The following is a 22,480-nucleotide window of genomic DNA, read 5'->3' as shown; positions in this document are numbered from 1 at the left end:
GATTGTCGATGCCAGGTCGGTAAGATTTGATCTAGAATGTCGACATCAGCATCAATGAGATCTGGTTCAATTTCGACCAAATCTGGGTAGATTTTCTGAGGAATAGACTTAAGAGACTATTGGAATTGCAATGAAACACTCGACTAAAATAGTAAAGCACTGCATGAATTACTGTTCATACTCTTAATACAGTGCAGTCCTGATAAACAAACGCACCACTGTGATTCTCCGCCAAAGCATGCATTTTCGTTTTTCTTTTTTCTTTTAATAATCCAGAAATTCGCATTACTTGCTTTGCAAATCTTCCGTACAACATTTCTTCCAAATAAAAAGAAATCCTAACATTTCGGCATTCTGAGCTCATCAACCTCCCAAAATCCAAAACAATTTTCAATGGCATCTTCAAATCGATGACTGTACGAGGTACTGGGCCTCACCAACCGCTGTTCGCCGGACGAAATCCGCTCCGCTTACAAGAAACTAGCTCTCCAGCGCCATCCCGACAAGCTCGTCCAATCTGGTTTGACTCAGGACCAAACAACCGCACATTTCCAAGAACTCGGCTACGCTTACAATGTCCTTTCCGACCCAAAGAACGCGCCTAGTACGATTCTCACCGCTCCCAGATTCTTTTCTCCGACCTCAACTCGTTCTTTAACCTCCCCAATCTTTTCTCCCATTTCTTCAACCCCGCCTTTCCCGCATTTTCGTGGTATTCGGATTCGGCTAACGGGTTTTACAAAGTATATTCTGATCTGTTGGACAAGATTCACAAGAATGAAATCAATTTCGTCAAGAAATTAGGGCTGGGATTGGACACGGTGTGAGAGGCTCCGAAAATGGGGAATTTACAGAGTCCGGTGAAGGAAGTGAGGGCCTTTTATAAATACCGGTCTGGGTTTTGTACGGAGAGGGACTTACGATGGCCTGAGAGAGAGACGGTGGAGGAGCTGAAGAGGGAGTATAATGAGAGGGTGAGAGAAATGGCGGAGTTCGTGAGGAAGAAGGATAAGAGAGATTTACAGAAAATGGTGAATGAGGAGAGGAAGAGAATTGAGCAAGCGAAAAGATACGAGGAGTTGGAGATGGAGAAGAAAAGGAAGAAATATTATTGTGTGGTGTGCCGGAAGAAGTTTCAAAGGGAGAAGCGTGAGCAATGGAGGAAGCGTTTGCAGGATTTGGCGGAGTTCGGTCAGAGTTTCGAGGAGGAAGATGAGGAGAGGGAGGAATTGTGTGGGAGATGCATTAAAGCGACGACGGCTTGGGACGATTGTGTATTGTTGTGAGAAGGTTTTTTCGAATTGAGGAACGACGATGAGACGTTGGGTTTTGAGGAGGGAGGTTTAAGGAGGGTGGAGGGAGGGTTTAGTTGTTGAGGAAAGAGAGAGGTCGTTTTGCTGTCCAAGTGATGTCGTAACTGTCGTTTTGCAATTACGAGTTTACTTGTTAAGGTTTTGTAAATAGAGGGTTTCGATTGATATGGAATTTGGATAGAGTGAATAATCCAAGTCTCTCCCTTTTTTTTAAAAAAGTGGATTCAATTTGATTTTAAACTTGATACATATAATTTTGTAATTTGAACATAAATATTTAGTCTGATATCATCCAACATAAAAAAAAAATTGTATTTTTACAAGTAGTCATCTCGATATTTTACTAGAAAGATTCTATTTAAGTTAGAAAAAAAAAAACTAAAAAAATCATGTGAATCGATTTCATTGTTTGTAATAAATTAGTAATATGATTTTACTATATAGATTATAGAATATTGAAAGCTGAAATTTATATAATATGAGATTACCTAGATCATTTAACTTATTAGATTATCTAGGTCATGTGAATTGATGTCATTAATGATTTCATTAGGGCTTAAGGAGATTAATTTCGTAATCTTTTTTATTTTTTATTTTTTTTATAATCCAGTCATTATTTTGTTTGATTCAACAAGTAATAAAATATTTTTTCGACAATTTTTTTATTACTTAGTCAATACGAGAGGTGATATAGAGAGTTATGTAATTATTGATTCATATTGTGGTATTTTAAGATTACCGTGCTAATCTTATTTTTGTTCAAATTTTACCCTTATTTGATAAAAATTTCGGACACAAATACACTCACTTTGATGTCAAATAACAATTAATTCAACTTGTTGAATAATTTCTTTAACCTCATTAATTAATTATTTAGACAAAAATGTCATATATATATAATTTTGTAAAAGGCATTTCAATAAAAGAATATTTAAGTGTTTTGTAATTGTTGTCAACCAAACACATTAATTATTTATATAACCCACACGAATCAAACACAATAATAGTTTATTTTCATTAATTTTCAAGGTTACCTATCTCATTGATAATTTTATATTTTTTATCAAAAAACATTATCAGAACCAAACGCCCCCTAAGAGTAATTAAGTTAACTGCTATGATTATATATATGTTGTGTGTGGCTTTTTAGTCAAGGTTGGGCCAACGCAAGGATATAGCTTGACCCATAATGAGCTCGACAACAATGATTGATCGACCCAACATAAGCTCGTTGAACCGAAGCTTGACCCAACATAAGCTAGTTGTGAATAGTTCAAATAATCATTCAATCAACCTCCAGATTATTTCAGATCTCTAATATTACGGGAATGACTAGATCAACCGTAACACTACGCAATACAGAGACCAATCGCTAGAATATCGAAATTGCAATTCAGATCAATTGTAATTCCCTTAATTTTGCTTTTTGCTTTTTTATTTTTTATTTTTTTTGTACAAATCTTGTATATAAACCCTCTCAAACGATGAGGAAGGGGTTACAAATTTCAAATAGGAACTATATTGTAAGCTCTCACAGCAAATACAAAAACAGTAGACGTAAGCTTCAGAGTTAACCTCGCCGAACCACTTTAAAACTCTCATTGTCTTTACTTTATTGCATTTTTTACATACATTGCTAATTATTCTTAATCACGCACACATCAGTTCTAATCTCGACAATGTCGATCGGATTTCATTGGTTAGTATTGTATCAGCAATATATATATATGCATTAAGATGAGTATTCAAAAGAATTATCCAAGTACTACATTCTTATGCACTTAAAACTCTTGTGTTTTTTTATCTTTTATTTTTAAAAATATTTATTTAAAAAAAATTAGAATTTTTTTTTAATTATAATGTTTTAAACTTGTGTCCTCTCACTGAAATTATCCCTTTACTAAATAAACCGAGTTTGGACTTTGGTAGTACAAGGAACAGTAGCTTTTAACGGTGACGGTAACTGCAGCATTTTTAAACCGACTATTCCGTAGAATCCGTCTTCCTCAACCCTAAAATTTACAACAAAGCCCAACTCCTGTCTCCTCTTCAGCATCCTGAGCTGAAAATCCTCAAAAATAAAATCAATGGCATCTGAAAAACGATGCCTCTACGAGGTACTCGGCCTGAGCAAGGACTGCTCGCCGGACGAAATCCGATCGACCTACAAGAAGCTAGCCCTCCAGCGCCACCCCGACAAGCTCGTCCAATCCGGCTTGACTCACGAACAAGCTACCGCTCAGTTCCAAGAACTCGTTCACGCTTACGAGGTTCTCTCCGACCCCAAAGAACGCGCCTGGTACGATTCTCACCGCTCTCAGATTCTTTTCTCCGACCTCAATTCGTCGTCGAACTCCGGTCCCAACTCCGTTGTCCCTAATCTCTTCTCTTATTTCTCAAACACCGCCTTTTCCGGGTATTCGGATTCGGGTAAAGGTTTTTATAAGGTTTATTCGGATTTGTTTGATAAGATTTATAGGAATGAGGTCAATTTTGTTAAGAGATTAGGTTTGGGATTGGATATGGTGCGCGAGGCGCCGATAATGGGGAATCTGGAGTGTCCGTACAGTCAGGTGACGGCGTTTTATAATTATTGGTTAGGGTTTAGTACGGTGATGGATTTCTGTTGGGTCGACCAATATGATGTTATGGCAGGACCGAATAGAAAATCTAGGAGGATGATGGAGGAGGAGAATAAGAAGTTGAGGAAGAAGGCAAAGAGAGAGTACAACGAGACGGTGAGAGGTCTGGCTGAGTTTGTGAAGAAGAGGGATAAGAGAGTGATTGATATGGTGGTGAAGAAGAATGAGGAGAGGGAGAGGAAGAGGAAGGAGGAGAGAGAGAGGAAGAAGAAGTTGGAAAGGGAGAGAATGGAGCGAGCGAGTAGATATGAGGAGCCGGAGTGGGCAAGAATAGATGACGAAGGTGAAAATGATGTTGGGTTTGAGGAGGAAGTAGAGGAGGAGAATGAGAAGAAGATAAATGAGTTTTATTGTGTGGCGTGTGGAAAGAAGTTTAAGAGTGAGAAGCAATGGAAGAATCATGAGCAGTCGAAGAAGCATAAGGAGAAAGTGGCAGAGTTGCGTGAGAGTTTTGCGGATGAGGACGAGGATGATGAGAGGAATGGTTTTGAGGAAGTGGATGGTGAGATAGAGGAGTTAGGAGATAGGTTTAAGGAGGGTTTAGGAGTTGAGGAAAGAGAGGTCGAAAATGGGGTTGGTGGATTGAGTGGTGATGACGATGAGGAAAATGAGTTTTTTGATGTTGAGGATAGTGACATTGCTGAGGGATTTCAGGATGCGGATGATGACGAGAATGAGGATGAAGAAATGAGTATGCTTAAAGCTATGGTTTCAGGACATAAGACTAGGAAGAAGGTGGCTTCGAAGCAAGAGGATGAGGTTTCGGAACCTCAGGTTCACGTCGAGAACATGATTGCTGAGGATGAGGTTATGGAATATGATAACCGCAAGAGCACAAGAAGGAAAAACAAGAAAGAGAGAGGTAGAAAGAGCACAGGAGAAGCTACAAAGAGTGGTAAAAATGAAAGGAAGGGTGAGAATGAGGAAGCTAATGCCCATGATTATTCACATATGGGGGAGGAGTCCTCTTCCCAGCCTTTTGTGGAAATTGTGAACAATGGTACAAGGGATGATCAGTCAGGAACAAATTTCAATATGTCAAACCAACCAGTTGATGGAAATGGGACCGTAAAGGACAAAAAAGCCAAATCGAAAAACCCTTCCAAAGGAAAGAAATCAAAGGTAATATCATTAGTTAGATTTTTTGCCCCTTCCACTATGTTCAAACATTTGATAATCCACATTTACAATTATTGTTTTGCTGAATGCCTTAAATATTTTGACTTCCATATTTTGTTAGATCAACTGCTAATTTGTTGTTTTATAGTTCTACTTTAGATAGATTTAATGAAAGAGGAATTTTTGTATTTCATGAACTTTAGATGGTTCTAGGACCAAAGAATAAATCTAAGTAGTTGAAATATGGCATAATCGATTTTGTTATACACATTGCCACAATCTGCCTCTTGGTGTGGATTTGGTCATCAGTGAATTCTAAGTGCATTGGAATAATGCAATAGACTGTTTCTGAAAGAGTAAAAAAGGAAGGAAAAGGTATAAAACAGAGAAGAGAAAATTTTCTCCTAACATTAAAAAATGTTTTATAGAAAAATCTAAAAATCTGAAGAAAGACAAAAGTGAGTAGTCTTAACTCTTAACTGTACATTACTTTAGAAAATATATATCCCGTGGACATGCATTTTAATTTGTGCAAGGAAACCATAATAAGCATAATAGTTACTGTCTCTAGCTTTGTACTAAGCTGATTCTGGCACTGCCCAGCAATTGCCAAATTTCAATTTTAGGTTGTTCTTGCTTTCTAGCTTGTGGAGGCCCAACTGCAAGAGAGAGCTGAAATATGGATATTATTGTTTCATATATTGTGCTGTTACTATATGTCCATTACAATGGTAGTTTTTTCGCCCTTGTCTAATTTTCGGAATATGTATTGTAACACAGGCAACATCAAAGAATTCTGGCAATTCGTGTGAAAAATGTGGAGAGGAATTCGAATCAAGGTCAGTTCTCTGCTTTTGAAATTTTTGCATATATTGGAAATAAGAAAGATATCTTATCGTTGCTATTGTCGTGGCAGGAATAAATTACATAAGCATTTAAGTGACACGGGTCACGCCTTGTTGAAGTTCAGATGAGATTTCCCAATTTTTACATCTACACTGTAAAATTAGATAATGGATTGTATTCCAAAGTTTTGTTGGGAAATTTTTTTTCTCAATTTTATTGCACGGAATTACATGTGGATTAGGGTTTGATTCAGTGCAAAAGGTGCTGACAGTGGGGAATTCAGAGAGTCGTTACAGTAAAATGATGTCATTTTATAATTACTGGTTAGGGTTTTGTAACGAGCAGGTCGGTTCCGGTGAAGATGAATGAGGATAGAAAGAAGTTGCAATTGAAATGTATAAAGAAAGAATGGATCAACTGAATTTATAGTCTTGTGGACAGGATTTGAGTTGATATGTAATAAGACTATGTGAAGTAATGTAACTAATTTATATGTTTACAACTTTTAATTCTTTATGTTATGTTATTTTATTTGATTTTTATTTAATCAATTGAAAATATGGAAAATGATAATTTCTTGTTTTTAATTTAATCTGATAGCATGAAAAATGGGATTAAGGATTTATTATGTGACTTTTAACTTAACAAAGTCTAGTAGGTTTTAAATGAATTGATTTCAACTATAGGTGATCAATTTATTTCAATCCTAAATATTTTGTTAAATTTGATTCTTTGAATTTACTAATTTAATTGGTGATTGATTCCTGCATACAGGCCAGAGCAGCTACATTAACATGACTTGAGAGAGAATCCCCAATTAAAATTAATAGATAATTTTTTAAAATTTAATTGATTATATGTTAATATTTAAATTTTATAATATTAATGTTTATTGGCTCATGACGCTTTATTGGTATTCCAAAATTAAAATATTAATTGTTGAAACCTTTTTATTTTTGGAAAACATAGTCGAAAATTGAAATGAGAATCACACCCCAATGTCATATATATAATATTAATGTTTGATACATTCATTTTTTAACCTCTAAAGCATATATGAAGTCATGCTAATTTATATTTTTCATAACATAATGAATAGTCAAATTTAGTTAAATCAATAATTCGGTAAAAAAAAAAAATAGTTAAAATAATTTCTTTTTCTTTTACATGGAAATAACTAAGTCATTTTAAATTCATTTTTTAAGATATATTCTGCAATATTAATTGCATAAAAAATTACAATTTTTTTCTGATCTTACCATAAACAATATTTTGGTTTGACAATTACTTTGTTGTAATTTATAAAATTGATAACTCATAGAAATACATGGTCATTAAATAAAATGTATTCTATTAAGGTGATATAATGATTCCGGTGAAAGATGAACAAGGGGAGAGAGAAGCTGAAATTGAAATCGTAAAGAGAAAGAATGGAGCATGGAAGGAGAAAAGAAATTTCTTGCATATTTTTCAGCATCCAAACGGACCTTATTTGAAATAACAGTGACTCTCCATGACATCTGTTTTTCATCTCAGTTAGTGTAGAATCAATTCACTTGATTATTCATTTTGTTAAATCTGTTTTTTATATCGACTGATTCATATTTATATTTATATCTGATTTATTCATTAGGAAGACAAGTTTGATTGGTTTCTAGGGTTTTTGAGCTCTAAAACCAATAGCTTAATAATTCAGAAGTCATGTTTTAATACATTGAGTTTAATGATTAATCGTAAATCTCTTTACAATTTTATTCATAATATGATGAGTTACAAAATAATTATATCACATCAGTTGGTACATGTAACACCTCTTTAATTCATTCTTATTTGAGTTGATATAATAAACATTATATGTGAAGTAATTTAAATTAAATAAGTGGATCAGTTTATTGCGATCCTAACTATTTTGGTCAATTTGATTCTTTGAATGTATTAATATAATAGCTATTTAATTGGCAATAAAGATGGGCGTACAAGTCACATCCTAATATTATACACTTTTTCTCATAATCTTTACATGATAGTTTGTAATTAGTGAGATTAGATTGTAAGTGTAGTATTACTCAAACTAACGTATTATTTATTTGTCTTTTGTTTCCAAATTTAAAATCTTAATTGTAGAAGTTTTTTTTGTGGGTGTCCGAGCTAGCTTGGACGTATCTCAACTAATCCTCGGAACCCTAAGTTAACAGTTGGTTAAACCTTTAATGACCACCCTTATTAGCAATTGAGGTGAATTGAACTTAAGATCTCTTGGGTAATAACCTAAGAATCCCAATTCAACCAAGAGTGATTTAACTGTAGAAGTTTTCTTTCTTTATTTTGTGAAAAAGATACTTGAAAATCGAAAATTAAATAACGACAATATTTGACATGACACACCATAATGTCATCTAATATTCATTGATACATTCATTTTGTTTTAATCAAATTTAGTTAAAACAAATAAGATATTAGAGAAAACCATATGCAGAGGTAGAGAGCAAGATACTTCCCTTCTCATCCATTTTCAATTAATAATACCTTAAAAAATAGTTAAAATAATTTTTTTAATAATTAATAAAGTATAATTAAGAGAAAGAATACATTTTATAAGATATATTCTACATTATATTTTTTTTTTTAATCACTGAGGTGTCTAGATCAATTTACATGCACTTTGACATATCATGCTTACATAAAAAAATAAAAATTTGTTTTGACCATCAATGAATTGCATATCAATAATATTTACATTTCTTCTTATATATAAATTAATAATATTTAGTTATAGGAATATAAAGTGAGGAGGAATATAATATTAAAGATACAATAATACTATACTTACAAAAAAATCTTACAAAGATTTTCATACAAAGTGAGGTAACAAAAAATAAATGGAAAAGTGAAATAAAAAGTTAAACTCATTATATTCACCCTTCCATTCATTTTTTGACACATCACTTTGTATGTAGATATTTGTAAGTGTAGTATTATTCTTAAAGATATAACAAAGTTAAAATCATAGACCATGATAGTGTAGGATGCGTTTGGTTTATTATTTTGGATAAGATTTTGGGGATAGTATTGGATAGTTGGATAAGAGAGTATTACGAGATAAAATTTAAAAATTTATGAAAAAGCCTCCAAGGTTTGCTAATTTAATAAACACCCTAATATATTAAAATATTATAAAATGACAAAAACCAAACCACCCGCAGTGCCAGATTCCAGCCACCACTGTCGGAATCTGGCCGAAAAATTGAATAACCATACATACCGGTCGGATCTAGCAGGTATTCGATCGATATGGCCTTTTCCAGCCATATCCACCACGGATCTGGCCGGAAAAGGCCAGATCTAAGGTCGCATGTTGCCTTCGACGGTCAAAAAAGGTCATCTTTGGCCGTCAGCGACGGCCAAAGATATGGCCATCAGCGATGGCCAAAGATATGACATTTTCCGATCAGATCCACGATGGATCTGGCCGAAAAAGGCCAGATCTGGCCATTACCGGCCATTTCCGTTGGTCATGTGACTGTTGTGACAGATTCCAGCTACCACCGGTGGTGGTTACCAGAATCTGGCAAGTATTGGTGGGTGGGGGTGTTTTTGTTAGTTTTTAAACTTTTTTCTGAGGGGTATTTAATGAAATTAATAAACTTGTGGGGTCTAAAAGTAATTAACAAAAATAGACTAATATTTTGAGAATAACGTGCCAAACAACATTTGAAGAATATGATTGAGAATATGGATAAAAACAATAAGCCAAACACACCCGTAAATATTTGTTTTATCTATATTAAACAAAGGGAAATATTTATATGTGTCTTTTTATGTAACTTATTTAATAATATTTTATTTATGTGAAAAATATAGAAGATTTGTTTTTTAAATTGAGAAAGGCTGATGTTTATGAATACCATAAAATACATATTAGAGCACAAATACACAACATTTGATGTTATTGAGTTGAATAAATGTATAAACTGACTCACAAAATTTGAATTTTAACTTAAATGAAAGTTTGATTTAAATGAATTAATGTAAATTATGTCGTAATTTGTATATGGCTGGTTAGAAAATGTTTGAAGTTATAGAAAGTAATTCAACTCCATTTTTTTTTTTTTTTAAATAATTGGATCAATTTGATTTTAATCTATACAATATATATTTTTGTAAATATGAATCTATTATTCCCATCCCTACATTAATTGTGATGAAGATTTTTTTATTTTTAATTACATATTCGGCCTTCTTTTATAAAAGAAAGGGAAACTATAAGAATGGGTTGCATGATAAAAGAACATAAAAACGAGAATTATGATTACACAATAATCATATGACATATTATATACCAATTTCATGCCCCCGTTGGATTTTGTTTCTTTTAAACCTTATATAACCCTGTTACGCCTAAAAATATAAGGGCTGACGTCAGGACCCTTTAGCCCGCAAAAGTCAGATCATTGGAACAGCCACCGCTGCGTATGTCAGGATAGTGGGCGCGCGTCAGGCTACTCAGGAGGCGGTGGTGCTCCCACGTGTCCAATCCCTGCTCTAAATCGCACAAATCACTCTGGAAGGTGGGCAATGTGACATAAAAAAAGATTTGCACGGATAATCCCACAAACTCGTAGATTTAGTGATGATTGCCTCAAGACATCTGACTATAAATTAAGAATTCATCTCTCATTAGGGGGATTCGCACATTTTTCACTAGATTAATTACTCTCTCTTTTCTTAACGATTGATACCTTGTAACATCATTATAAAGTTAGTCAGCTAATAGCGACCTGACTTCTATCATCAATACAAGCATCAGTGGACGTAGGACTTGCTACCTTAGCACTCGAACCACTTAAAAAAATGTCTCCACTGCATTTACTATCTCTTATCTATTACTATCACGTGTGATTTCGGGGCCCCCCCACAGCATTTCACACATGTGTTTTGTTGGTGCAAAATCCCGCATCAACAGTTTGGCGCTAGAAGGAGGGCCTGATTTAGTGTCATCCTTCATCAGGAGAGTCTCCAACCTACAGGTCCAACAGCAACGAATGGCCCGCCAACCAGAACATGAGCAAACCAACCAAGGCACTCAGGGTTCCCCCAAGTTCAGGGGGATACCTCTTCCAAAAAACCTTCAGCCCAGCAGAATGCTATGGGAGATATCCTGTCAAGCTCACAGCTTGACCCCGCTATAAGAAGCTACCTGGAGAGGTTTGACAATACTCTCCAGACGGTCAACCAAAGGTTGGACCGTTTGGACCAAGGCACGCCATCCAAGTCAGCTGTGGCAATACAACCGCCAAAAACGCCTGCAGGTCACGCGAAAGCGCGACAAAAGGAAATAGCCCGTGCCGCGAGCACTGCAGCGCGAAGGCGAAAGGGTAAGCAAGTGGTAAAAAGCAAGCCTATGGGCTCCAAAGGGCAGCAAACACCGATCGCGTCCCAAGCAGAATACCAGTCTCGTTGAGACTCGGTGAAAAGACACAGCATGAGCTGTCCCACGCCACGTCACAGGTACATACCCATAAAAGTGTTGGACGGGTCGATTCTCATCACCGTTAGCAAGCCAATCCTGGTCGCCATCGTGCGAGAGGGTCCCACACTTCGCGGGGCGGTTCTTACCACCGCAAAGGTCGTGAGAATACCTCGCACCTCTTATCGCCATCGTACGCCTCTAGTCAGCATGTGTCGAGAGTGGTTGGAACAGTCAGCCGGGGCGAAGAAGAGCCAGACCTCCGGACATTCCTTAATCGTAACTGCGAGAATCGAACTTGCGTGGGTGAAAGCAACCCCCAAGTGGCTCCGTTGCCGCAAATTGAAGAGCTGCAGCGAGCTCTAGACAGGCTAAGGGCCCAGCAAAATGAGCAGGTACAGGTCGCATTTGCGTCCCCCTTCTCTCCCGAGGTGTTAGCCGCTCCACTCCCGCCAGGATTCAGGATGCCCGACATGCGGGCGTTTGATGGAAACTCTGATCCGCAGGATCATCTGTATGAATTTAACGACCTGATGGAGCTCCACTAGGTCTCAGACTTGGCAAAATACCGCTGTCTAGCGGTAACATTAACCTCTCATGCCAAACGATGATTCAGGTCGCTCCCAGTAGGGTCAGTCAGTTCATGGCCTCAGATGAGCACAACGTTCCTAAGGCATTTTCAAGCGAATCGGAAGTTTTCAATGCCTTTGAGCTACCTTAGCAACATAAGGCAAGAAAGGGATGAATCCCTCCAATCATACATTGACTGTTTCCACAGGGAACTCAATAAGGTGGCTCACACTCCCAAAGAGTCTGTTCGGACTCTCATTATAGTTGGGGTTCGCCCGCAAATCGACCTGTGGAAGGAATTACAAGCCGAGGATGATGTCTCCCTCACAGGATTCTACAATCTTGCGGAGAAATACCTCCGAATAGAAAATTCGTTAGCAGCGCTACGTCGTCGTGACCCCGGTACATCGAGCAGTATGTCTGGTTGGGGGGAAAGTAGAAGAACTGATCATAGAGGGGACACTGACGATTAGCGAAAAGGGAAGAAACCCCACTACGAGCACAAGAAGTCCTATGCTCCTGTTCCTCGTTGCGACCGCGACAGGGTTCAATATACTCCACTAAATGTGTCTGTATCGGCCATTCTTGATAAATCCGAGGAGGCCAGTCTGTTTAGTGATCCAGAACCCATGAAAACTCCCGCGACAGCTAGAAATAATAAAAAATACTGTCGCTTCCATCGGGACAACGGGCATCATACAGATGAATGCCGAGCTCTAAAGCAAGCAATCGAAGAGCTCATTAAGAAAGGGCACTTCAAGGAGTATATTGACGACTCCGCTCCTACAAAGGGGAAGAACCAAGAGGAACAAGGAAGAAAGCGTCGTGATCACAGTGGGTATAGCAGCGTTAACATAATCTTCAGAGGACCGCACCTCGCAGGAAATACGCGAGGTGCGCAGGAAAGATACACTCGCGAAGCCCATCACGACCCGATCAGGGTGATGAGCACATCGCAGCGACCACAAAAGGCTCAAAAAGAGGAGCCAATTGCCTTCTATGAGAAGGAGGCAGCTCATTTGCATAATCCTCATGACGATGCTCTTGTGATCACGCCCCTGATAGGGTGCGATAATGTCTGCAGAATGCTCGTGGACAACGGAAGCGCTGTGAACATCCTGTTCTAGACCGCTTTCAAAAGAATGAACTTGGACAAGGCCGACCTGAAGCCCGCTTCGATCCCTCTTTACGGCTTTACAGGGGACCACCTGATCCCCAAAGGAATGATCCAGCTCCCAGTCACGCTCGGTGACTACGACGAGGTGACTAGGGTTACTGAATTCTTGGTCGTAGATTGCCCATCGGCCTTCAATGGAATCTTGGGGCGACCTCTATTGAGAAGCTTCAAGGCAGTCACTTCCATATACCATCTCAAGATGAAGTTCCTAACTCCAACGGGGATAGGGGAAGTGAGCAGATCGCAAAGCGCTCGAGACTGCTACATAAAATCAGTATAGATGGCGTGTAAAGGAAAGGGCATTTCGCGATGTGTGCCTCGCCAGGCTATGACGATCAGCCAGATCGAACCACAGCCTGGCCCAGCAGAGGATAATATAGATCCTCAAATCCAGGAGATCCCTCCCAGTAGCCCGATCGAGGATCTGTTCGAGGTTTCAGTTGATCCAAAAGAGCCGAGCCAAGTGTTAAGAATTGGGAGCTGTCTCAACCCCCAGGTCGCGTCTGAACTGATAAGCTTCCTGGTTGAAAATATCGATGTGTTTGCCTGGTCACATGCAGATATGGTCGGGATTAGCCCGAACATCATTTGCCATGTGTTAAACATCGACAGTGAAGCCAGCCAGTTCGCCAGAAAAGAAGAGCAATGGATCCAGAGCGGTATGCCACCTTGAAATTAGAAGTGGATAACCTCCTCCAAAATGGGTCCATCCGAGAGGCACTCTACCCGACCTGAGTTGCCAACCCGGTTCTGGTAAAGAAGCCAAATGGCAAGTGGCGAACCTGCGTCGACTTCAGCGACCTCAATAAGGCTTGCCCTAAAGACAACTTTCCCTTGCCAAGAATTGACCAGCTTGTTGTTAGTGTATGCCCTAGGAACCAATCGTGTCATCGGTTCCGAGGCATTATGTTTTGTATATATATGTGAATGTATATAGTTTGTATGTACATTTTATCTTATCAATAAAAGAAAGTGTTCTTATTTCACATGTGGTTTATTGCTTCATTTATATATATGTATTACATGTGAAATGTCCGGATGATAGAAATCTTTAGAAGATCAAAATCATCAAAGTATTCCCTACATAGGTAATATTAATTGGGCAATAATATTACATAGTAGGCATGCTGAATGCCTCCGTAGAATATCATGTGATGGTATTGGTGTGGGTGATCATAAAAGTTATATCACTAGGGCATTAGCATGGATATGCGGTTAGTGAACTGTTTATCGAATATGGCCATTTATGATGAATCACATGGACATTTAAAATATAGTCAATGATTTATCATAAGATCGTACTAGGGTATTATTAATCCTTAGACCTGAGATATCATGGTTGGATTCTGCATAAACGCATATGGTTCATATGGTGTATAAACATGAGGCTAATCATGCCATGTGTTAATAAGCCGAATTGGCCATGTGTTGTTTATGTGTGAGGACAAGTGATAGTCAAGATGGGATCCGTTGACTTGGTATAGATTGATATCAAGTTCCAAGACAAATGTCAAGATACATTGGAAAAGGGAAATCTCCGGCCGGGGTATATAAAATGTTACATGAAAGGTTGTTTCATGGTGACACGTTCCATATGTATTGAATTAAAATTAAGATAAGGATTTTGACATACCATGAATCCATTCTTAATTAGGATTAGACAACGGAAGGATTTGATTATACAACATGTATGATTGTAAAAGGTTCGTTGGAGTATATCTTCATTGTGACTTAGGGGTTATGGAGCATTGCTAGATGCCTACCATAATCAGTGGGAGTTTTGTTCATAAAGAGTTATGACAAAACATATCGAAATAGTCTGTGATATTAGGCCCACGGCTAGGCCACAGTGAACCTAAGAGGTCACACATAAAAACTAAGGAGAATGAAGAAATAGCCAAAGAGAGTTGATTATCCAAGGTTGGCTAGCACCTACCAAAGGTAATAAAGTTATTTATATTAATCATTTTCTTTATATTAAATTGGATTTTACAAGGGGTTGTAATTGTAAACAATTTAAGGGTTAAATTGTTATGTAAACAATTTAAGAGTTAAATTGTTAATTGTGATTAAATGTTAATCCAATGTTATCATTTAAAGAAGTTTAACAACTTCATAACAATTATGGAATTGTTTAAGGAAGTCCAAAACAATTATTGAATTGTTTACAAGGATTCCTATATAAAGAAAATGATATATCAATTTTTGTGTAGAGAAAAATCTCTAAGAACCCTAAATCTCCCTCTTGATCAAATTTCTTCTTCCCTTGGTGTGGATACTCTTTTGCTTAATTTCTCTTGAAATTAAGAGTCTCCAAGGTTGCTAAGGGCTTAAGGTAACATGTTCTACCTTACTTATTTCAATTTGATTGAAATTTATTTTTAAACTATGACTATACTTGTTATAGTATAATATTCTTGATTCTCCATGCATCTATCTTTCACTCGTGGATGCCACCTCGGGGCACGAGCTGCTTAGTTTTATGGATGCATACTCGAGATACAATCAAATTCTGATGTATGGGCCGGACGGGGAGCATACATCCTTCATTACAGACCGGGGGCTGTATTGTTACAAAATTATGCCTTTTGGCCTCAAGAACGCTGGCGCGACCTATCAGCGATTGGTTGACCGAATGTTCTCCGACCAGATCAGAAGAGCAATGGAGGTCTACGTGGACGACATGGTAGTCAAATCCCAGGTTGCCTTAGAGCACATTGCGCATCTCGCTGAGATGTTTGACATCCTCCGGCTATGTGGGATGAAATTGAATCCTCTCAAGTGTTCATTCGGAGTGTTATCAGGAAAGTTCCTGGTGTACATGGTCAACCAGTGGGGGATAGAAATAAACCATGAGAAGATTCAAGCTCTGCTTAACATGGAGAGCCTGACCAGCAAAAAGCAGGTCATGTGTCTTAACGGGTTAATAGCGGCACTTAGTCGCTTCATATCAAGATTAACAGATTGCTACTTGCCATTCTTCAATGTCTTAAAAGCCAACAAGAAGTTCGAGTGGACACCCGAGTGCGAACAGGCATTCCAAAGCATAAAAGAACACCTCGAGAAACCACCTCTCCTGTCCAAGCCTTTTCCACAAGAAATCCTACTTCTGTACCTGTCCGTTTCTCAGTTCGCAGCCAGTGCAGCTTTGATTCTGGAAGAGGAAAAGGCGCAGTGGCCAGTGTACTATGCGAGCAAGTGCCTGACAGATGCCGAAATGCGGTATCCAGAAGTGGAGCGATTAGCCTATGCCCTGCTGATCGCCTCTAGAAAGCTGCGACCTTACTTCCACTCCCATACTATCCATGTGATGACTAATTACCCACTCAGACAAGTCCTTCAAAAGCCAGAAGCATTGGGTAAACTGCTTAAATGGGCCATGGAATTAAGTCAGTTCGATCTTAAGTATAAGCCGAGATCGACTATAAAAGGGCAGGCAGTTGCTGACTTCATCTCAAAATTTTCCTATCTTCCGATCGAGCAACAGTCTGGCGAAGCCATTCAGGAAGATATTAAGAACCTGTCGACCTAGAGTCTCTACGTCGATGGGTCATCGAACAGAAAAAGGGCCGGTGCCGGTCTCCTTCTTTTGAGCCTCGAAGGGGCTCGTATTCACGGCATTCTTCGGTTTGGATTTAAAGCGACCAACAACGAGGCTGAGTATGAAGCTCTGCTCACCGGGTTACGGTTGGCTAAAGAAATGGGCGCAACCGCGATCAGTGTGCACAACGATTTCATGCTGGTCGTCAACCAAATTTTAGGGAAATATCAAGCCGAGGAAGAGAACGTGATCCGTTATCTGAAAGAAGCCAAGGCCGCACTCGAGCCGTTCAAACATTTTGAAATCACTCAGATTCCTAGAGACAACAACTCTATGGCGGACGCCCTGGCAAGGATAGCCTTGTCGTTAAACTTAGAAGCACTAGATAGCATTCCTGTTCGGCTCGTTGAAACCCTAAGTATCAGCCCGATCGAACAGGCCGTGAATGCGACCCATTTTGATTCCTGGATGACTCCCATTTTTCTGTACCTCAAGAATGGAATCTTGCCAAACGACAAGGTCGAGGCAAGGGTCCTACGAACAAGATCTGCTCGCTATACCCTCATCGGGGACCAGCTGTATAGGAGAGGATTTAGTGTCTCTCTCCTTCGATGTGTAACCAGCGAAGAAGCGGACTATATTATGAGAGAAATTCATGAAGGGATCTGTGGTAATCACACCGCCGCATGATCTCTTGCAAACAAGGTTGTTCGTCAAGGGTACTATTGGTCCCGAATTCAAGACGACGCTTATGACTTTGTCAAGAAATGTGATAAGTGTCAGCGGTTCGCAAGCATACCGCGAGCTCCCTCCCACGAACTGGTAACTATGACTAGCCCGTGGCTTTTTTCCATGTGGGGGATTGATCTCATTGGCCCCTTGCCAGTTGGAAAAGGGGGAGTCAAATATGCTGTGGTCGCGGTAGATTACTTCACTAAATAGGTAGAGGCCGAACCGCTAGCCTCGATCACGACTAGAAAGCTGAAGGACTTCGTTTTCAGGAATGTTGTGTGCCGTTTTGGAATCCCTCATACCCTCATTTCAGATAATGGAAAGCAGTTCGACAATAAGGAATTCAAACAGTTTTGTGACGAGCTGGGCATCCATAAGAAAGTCGCCTCTGTGGCAAGACCACAAGCAAATGGCCAAGTTGAAGCTGTCAGCAAAACCATCAAGCATACTCTGAAGGCAAAACTTGGCACAGCTAAGGGGAATTGGGTCGACGACCTCCCCAAAGTCCTATGGGCATATCGATCAACTCCAAGGACCTCCACCTCGGAAACACCTTTTTCGCCGGCATACGAGTGCGAGGCAATGATCCTCGTCGAGGTAGGAACTGGTTCACTTCGGAGAGACTTATACAGTGAGGCCGATAACGAAGCACTCACAAGGGTGAGCCTGGACCTTATTGAAGAACATCGCAACAAGGCTTCGCTAAGGATAACAGCCTATCAGCAACGCACGAAAAAGTTATTCGATTCGAAGGTCAGGCGAAGAGACTTCCAGGTCGGTGACATGGTGCTAAAAGAAGTTCTCCTCGGAACCAGAGAACCAAGTGTGGGAATTTTAGGGCCGAACTGGGAAGGTCCTGTTAGTGTATATTAGTGTATGCCCTAGAAACTATTCGTGTTGTCGGTTTCAGAGCATTTTATCTTGTATATATATATATATATATCATAAATAATAGAAGAAAGAGTTCTTCAATTCATATATGTAAATTGCTTCCTTTATTCAGTCATGCATTTAAAATAAAGTATGTATATGAATTGTCCAGATGATTCATTTAATCGGTAAATGAATTATCGAAAAGGGTTCCCTACGGAAGCAATATAATTTGGGCAACTATATTGCACAGTAGGCATACCGGATGCTTCCGAAAGATATCATGAGTTGATATAAGTACAGATGACGATGATAGTCATGTCACTGGGGCATTGGTATGGATTAACGGTTGGTGAATTGTTTTTCGAACGTGACTGAATAACGACAAATCACTTGGAAAAGCATGTAGTCAATGATTTATTGTTTGGTTACATCAGTGCACGATGTAGTCCTTTGACCTGAGACATTGTAGTCGGATCCGTTATGGATGTGTATGGTTCATACGGTGTATATGTATGAGACTAATCATGTTTCGTATAATAAAGCCTATTTGGTTATGCGTTGTTCATATGCGGAAACGAACGATGGTCAAGAGAGGATCCATTGACTCAGAAATATAGGATCGGGAGTACCGCTGACTCCATCGGAATTCAAGTTCCTAGACGAACATCGATCAATGTCAAAAAACTGAATCTCTGGCCAGAGTTTATTATTAGTCATACAAAAGTAAGTTTGTGATGACAAGTTCCGGACATATTGATCGATGATTCGGTAGAAGATCGAGTTTAGGATTTTGACGTTCCATGAATCCATACTCGATTAGGATATCTCAATGGCGGGACTTTACCTGCATGGTATGTATGATATGAAATGGGTTGGATGAAGTATTTCGTCATCGTAGTTTAGGGACTATGACACATTGCTAGATGTTTACCATAGTCGTTGGGCCTCCGGACAGGTTTTCGGATTCATCCAGAACCGACTCACGGCTAATCCACGGTGGACCTACATGGTCACACCAATAGCCTTGAGAAGTTAGAGAAGAATGAGAGAGAGAAATGATTATCCGAAAAAGGCTAGCACCTTCCGAGGGTAATAACGGGATTTCTATAGTAATAGTTACATAGAAATCATTTGTGACATTTTAAGGGTTAAAATGGTCAAGCAATAATTAATTATATTTAATTATTATATCTTAAAGTGTTAAGATTAATGAGATGAACAAAAATAACCTTTTAATAGTTAAAGGGTAAATTTATGGGTTGATTAATATAAACTAGTTTAGTTTACATGGGCCCTTGAATAATATTGATTATTCAAAGGGTACCATATTAAATTCGTGAGGTCCCTTTATAAAATAAGATTTTATTGGGCTTGGAAGTGAAAAATAAATAATTGCAAAATTGCCCAAGTATATATAAGTGCAAAAGGTTGCATTTTTGTTCATTCTTGACTTGTTCACAAAACACAAACAAGAAACTCTCTCTCAAACCCACGGCCACTCTCTAATCTCTCAAGGTGGTGTTAAAGTGTGGAGGTTTCATCCTTTTGAAGCTAATCTTCATCAATCCAAAGCAAAGGAGTAGGTATAATCTCTTTTCCAAGCTTTGTTTGAAAACCGGTTTTAGAATCCATGCTTTCAGGCTTTCATTCTCCATCTCCACCACTCTTCATGCATGCTGATTCTTATAGGTCCGTACTGCATTGATAAAGTAATCAAACTGAGAACTTATCATCTCAAAAGGCTAAACGGTTCTAAGGTACCTCGGGCCTGGAATGCTGAACATCTTTGACCATACTATCAGTAATTCCGAACTCAGCTTTCCTTGTAAATTAATTTCTAATTTTTGTAAGTCATTTCTTTGTAAAGTTTTTATCTTGAGCGTTTGTAAACAATCTCAATGTATAATCCATTTCATGCGAATAAGTTATGTTATCTTTGACTCAATGAATGTAAACGATCGGAAAGAACTCATGTATGATAAAGCGAACAGAAAATTGTAAAGGCAAAATGTATTTCATTACTACGGAGTACAACAGGAAAGAAGACATGATTACAAGACTTAAGCCAGCCCCTACGGAGCTGACCTCCTCGTCCTAGGGTTGGTCAGCTGGGGGTTTGTCCGCTGCAGGTCTGGAACCTTCTGGTCAGAAGGCCGCCGCTTTATCGTCCTCCCGAGCGATGGACATAAGTGTTTCCTGCTAGTCTGCCGGGAGATCGGACATGTCAAGAAGAGGATTCTTTGGTCGCAAGGCATAAATGGAGTCAATTGCCCATTCGGTAGCCTTCTCCTCGAGCTCCTCTGTCAAAGAAGCAACTTTCCCTTCACTCTCCTGAAGAGCAACTTCAAGAGCCTGCCTTAGCTTCTCAGAGGCCTCTCTATCCTTTTCTACTCGCGCGACCTGCAAGGAGGTCGCTTTCAGCTCCTGGTCCTTCTCCTTGGCCAGTCTGGAGAATCTGGATACGGTCCTCTGCAGCTCCTTTATCTCCTCCCCCTACTTCTCAAGCTGTGCTTTCTGGAAATCCATCGTGCGAAGAGCCACATTTCTTTCGTTCAAATAATTGTTTGTCGATTCGAGAGACATGTTTCTCTCTGCTTCGATAGCTTCCAAGTTTTGCTTAAGCACTACATTCTCTTCCTACAGGGTAGCACCTCCCTTCGCAGCTTCCAGTTGTACCTTTTCCATGGACATTCTCATGGAAAGAAGAGCCTGCGAACAAAAGAAGAAAGAGTTAGGTAATCAAAAGAAGTTAAGTCCTCGTCGATGACAGTTTGCTCACCTTGCTTATATGCTGGATCGATGTGGACATTAGGTCCACGTTGTTGGAACTTGCGAACTGCTCGAAAGATTCCGAAAGTCCGCATTCCAGCAGGGCATACACCACCGGCTGCAGGTACTTCGGCAGGTTCCCCAGCAAGTCCAATACTGTGTGACCCTTCTTGGTGACCTCAGCAGCCGTCGTGTCGTCCATAGGCACCTTGCCCTCCTTGCCCTCGTCTGGTCGTGACCTCTTTGGCTGCTCGCCTTCAGATTTAGTCTCCGATTCCTCAGCCTGAATCTGCTTCCTCTTTTCCGCTTAGCCATGGTTTTCATCCTTGGCCGAGCAGGCAACGGCTGGGCGACCTTCGTGGTTCGCATTAGTGCATCCTCTACCGGCTGTGGCTGGGACATTCTGGAAGGTCACGCCGGTTGGCTCGGGGTCGCGCCCTCAGCCTGGGAGGCTATTCGTTCAGCTTCGGCTGCCTTAGCTTTCTTCGTCCGAGGAAAGTTGATGGGCCATCGACGAGGTTGCTTTGGTTCCTTCGGTGGCATGGTTGCTGCTGCATGCAAGGCGAGGTTAGTGAAGACATTATGTTCCACGACCAGGAAAAGGATCGGTTAGGGAAACTTACATGTTGGAGGCTCTAACGACACGCTGGCATTAAAGAAACCATACTTCCGCAAATTTGCGGTTGTCACAAGCGTCCTCGCATCGCGCTTGTCCTCAGGAAGGGAGTCGAACTACAAAATTCTCCTCCTGTCATGGAGCAGCCCTATTTCAATTGTCTTGTTAACTGTCAAGAAAGAAAAACCAGGTCGTTAGAGCAAACACGCTTCGAGCGCAATAAGTTTGTCAAAAACAAAACAGAAATACAAACAAGGAGAAAGAAGCCTACTTGGATCCTAGAAGCGGCAATGGCCATCGTAACGAAAGAACAAGAACTTCGTTTCGTAGGCCCCCGCGTTGCTGGGATAACTGTGTATCCCGTCGGCAATGGTAGGTCGCCTGGACAAGTAATACAAATCCTTGTCCTTGCTCTTCTTCAGATAATACGAGCAGCCGAGCTCCAAGGCTGTCAGTTCACCTAGTCTGTTTTCTCGGCACGCGATGTACATTGCAATAGCAATGACGTACGCGTTCGAGGTCAGCTGCATCGGTGTAACCCCAAAGTAGTCCAAAAACGACCTGATGAAAAGGTGTAGGGGGATAAGTCCTCCACCCTTGATGATCTCCTCAGAGATCGCGGCCAGGCCTTTTGCTGGATATCGCGACGAGTGCGTCAGGTCGTGGAACACGTCCACTTCGATGCCGAATTGGCTTATTACCCTCTCAAGCTCTTCCTCGGTGAGTATCGAGAAAACCTCAAGAGGGACGCTAGGAGCACCATGCGGGGACGAGCTGGTTCCCTGCTCAAGTCTGGTATCTGAGGGGTCCATTTT

At 39.8% G+C, this 22,480-nt stretch overlaps 1 protein-coding gene across 1 annotated transcript; it reads left to right on the top strand.

The window, feature by feature from the left end:
- The first annotated feature begins 3,333 nt into the window (after positions 1-3,333).
- On the top strand, positions 3,334-6,197 carry LOC116111691 (DNAJ protein JJJ1 homolog). The gene is made up of 3 exons (XM_031397835.1): positions 3,334-5,077; positions 5,855-5,913; positions 5,991-6,197. The coding sequence occupies exons 1-3, from the start codon at positions 3,401-3,403 to the stop codon at positions 6,046-6,048; spliced, it is 1,794 nt and encodes a 597-aa protein (XP_031253695.1). The 5' UTR covers positions 3,334-3,400; the 3' UTR covers positions 6,049-6,197.
- Positions 6,198-22,480: the final 16,283 nt, after the last annotated feature.

The sequence above is a fragment of the Pistacia vera genome, unplaced genomic scaffold (assembly GCF_008641045.1).
Source record: "Pistacia vera cultivar Batoury unplaced genomic scaffold, PisVer_v2 Contig649, whole genome shotgun sequence".
Lineage (NCBI taxonomy): Eukaryota > Viridiplantae > Streptophyta > Magnoliopsida > Sapindales > Anacardiaceae > Pistacia > Pistacia vera.
The sequence above is the reverse complement of the archived record's forward strand: the minus strand, read 5'-3'. Positions and strand labels throughout refer to the sequence as shown.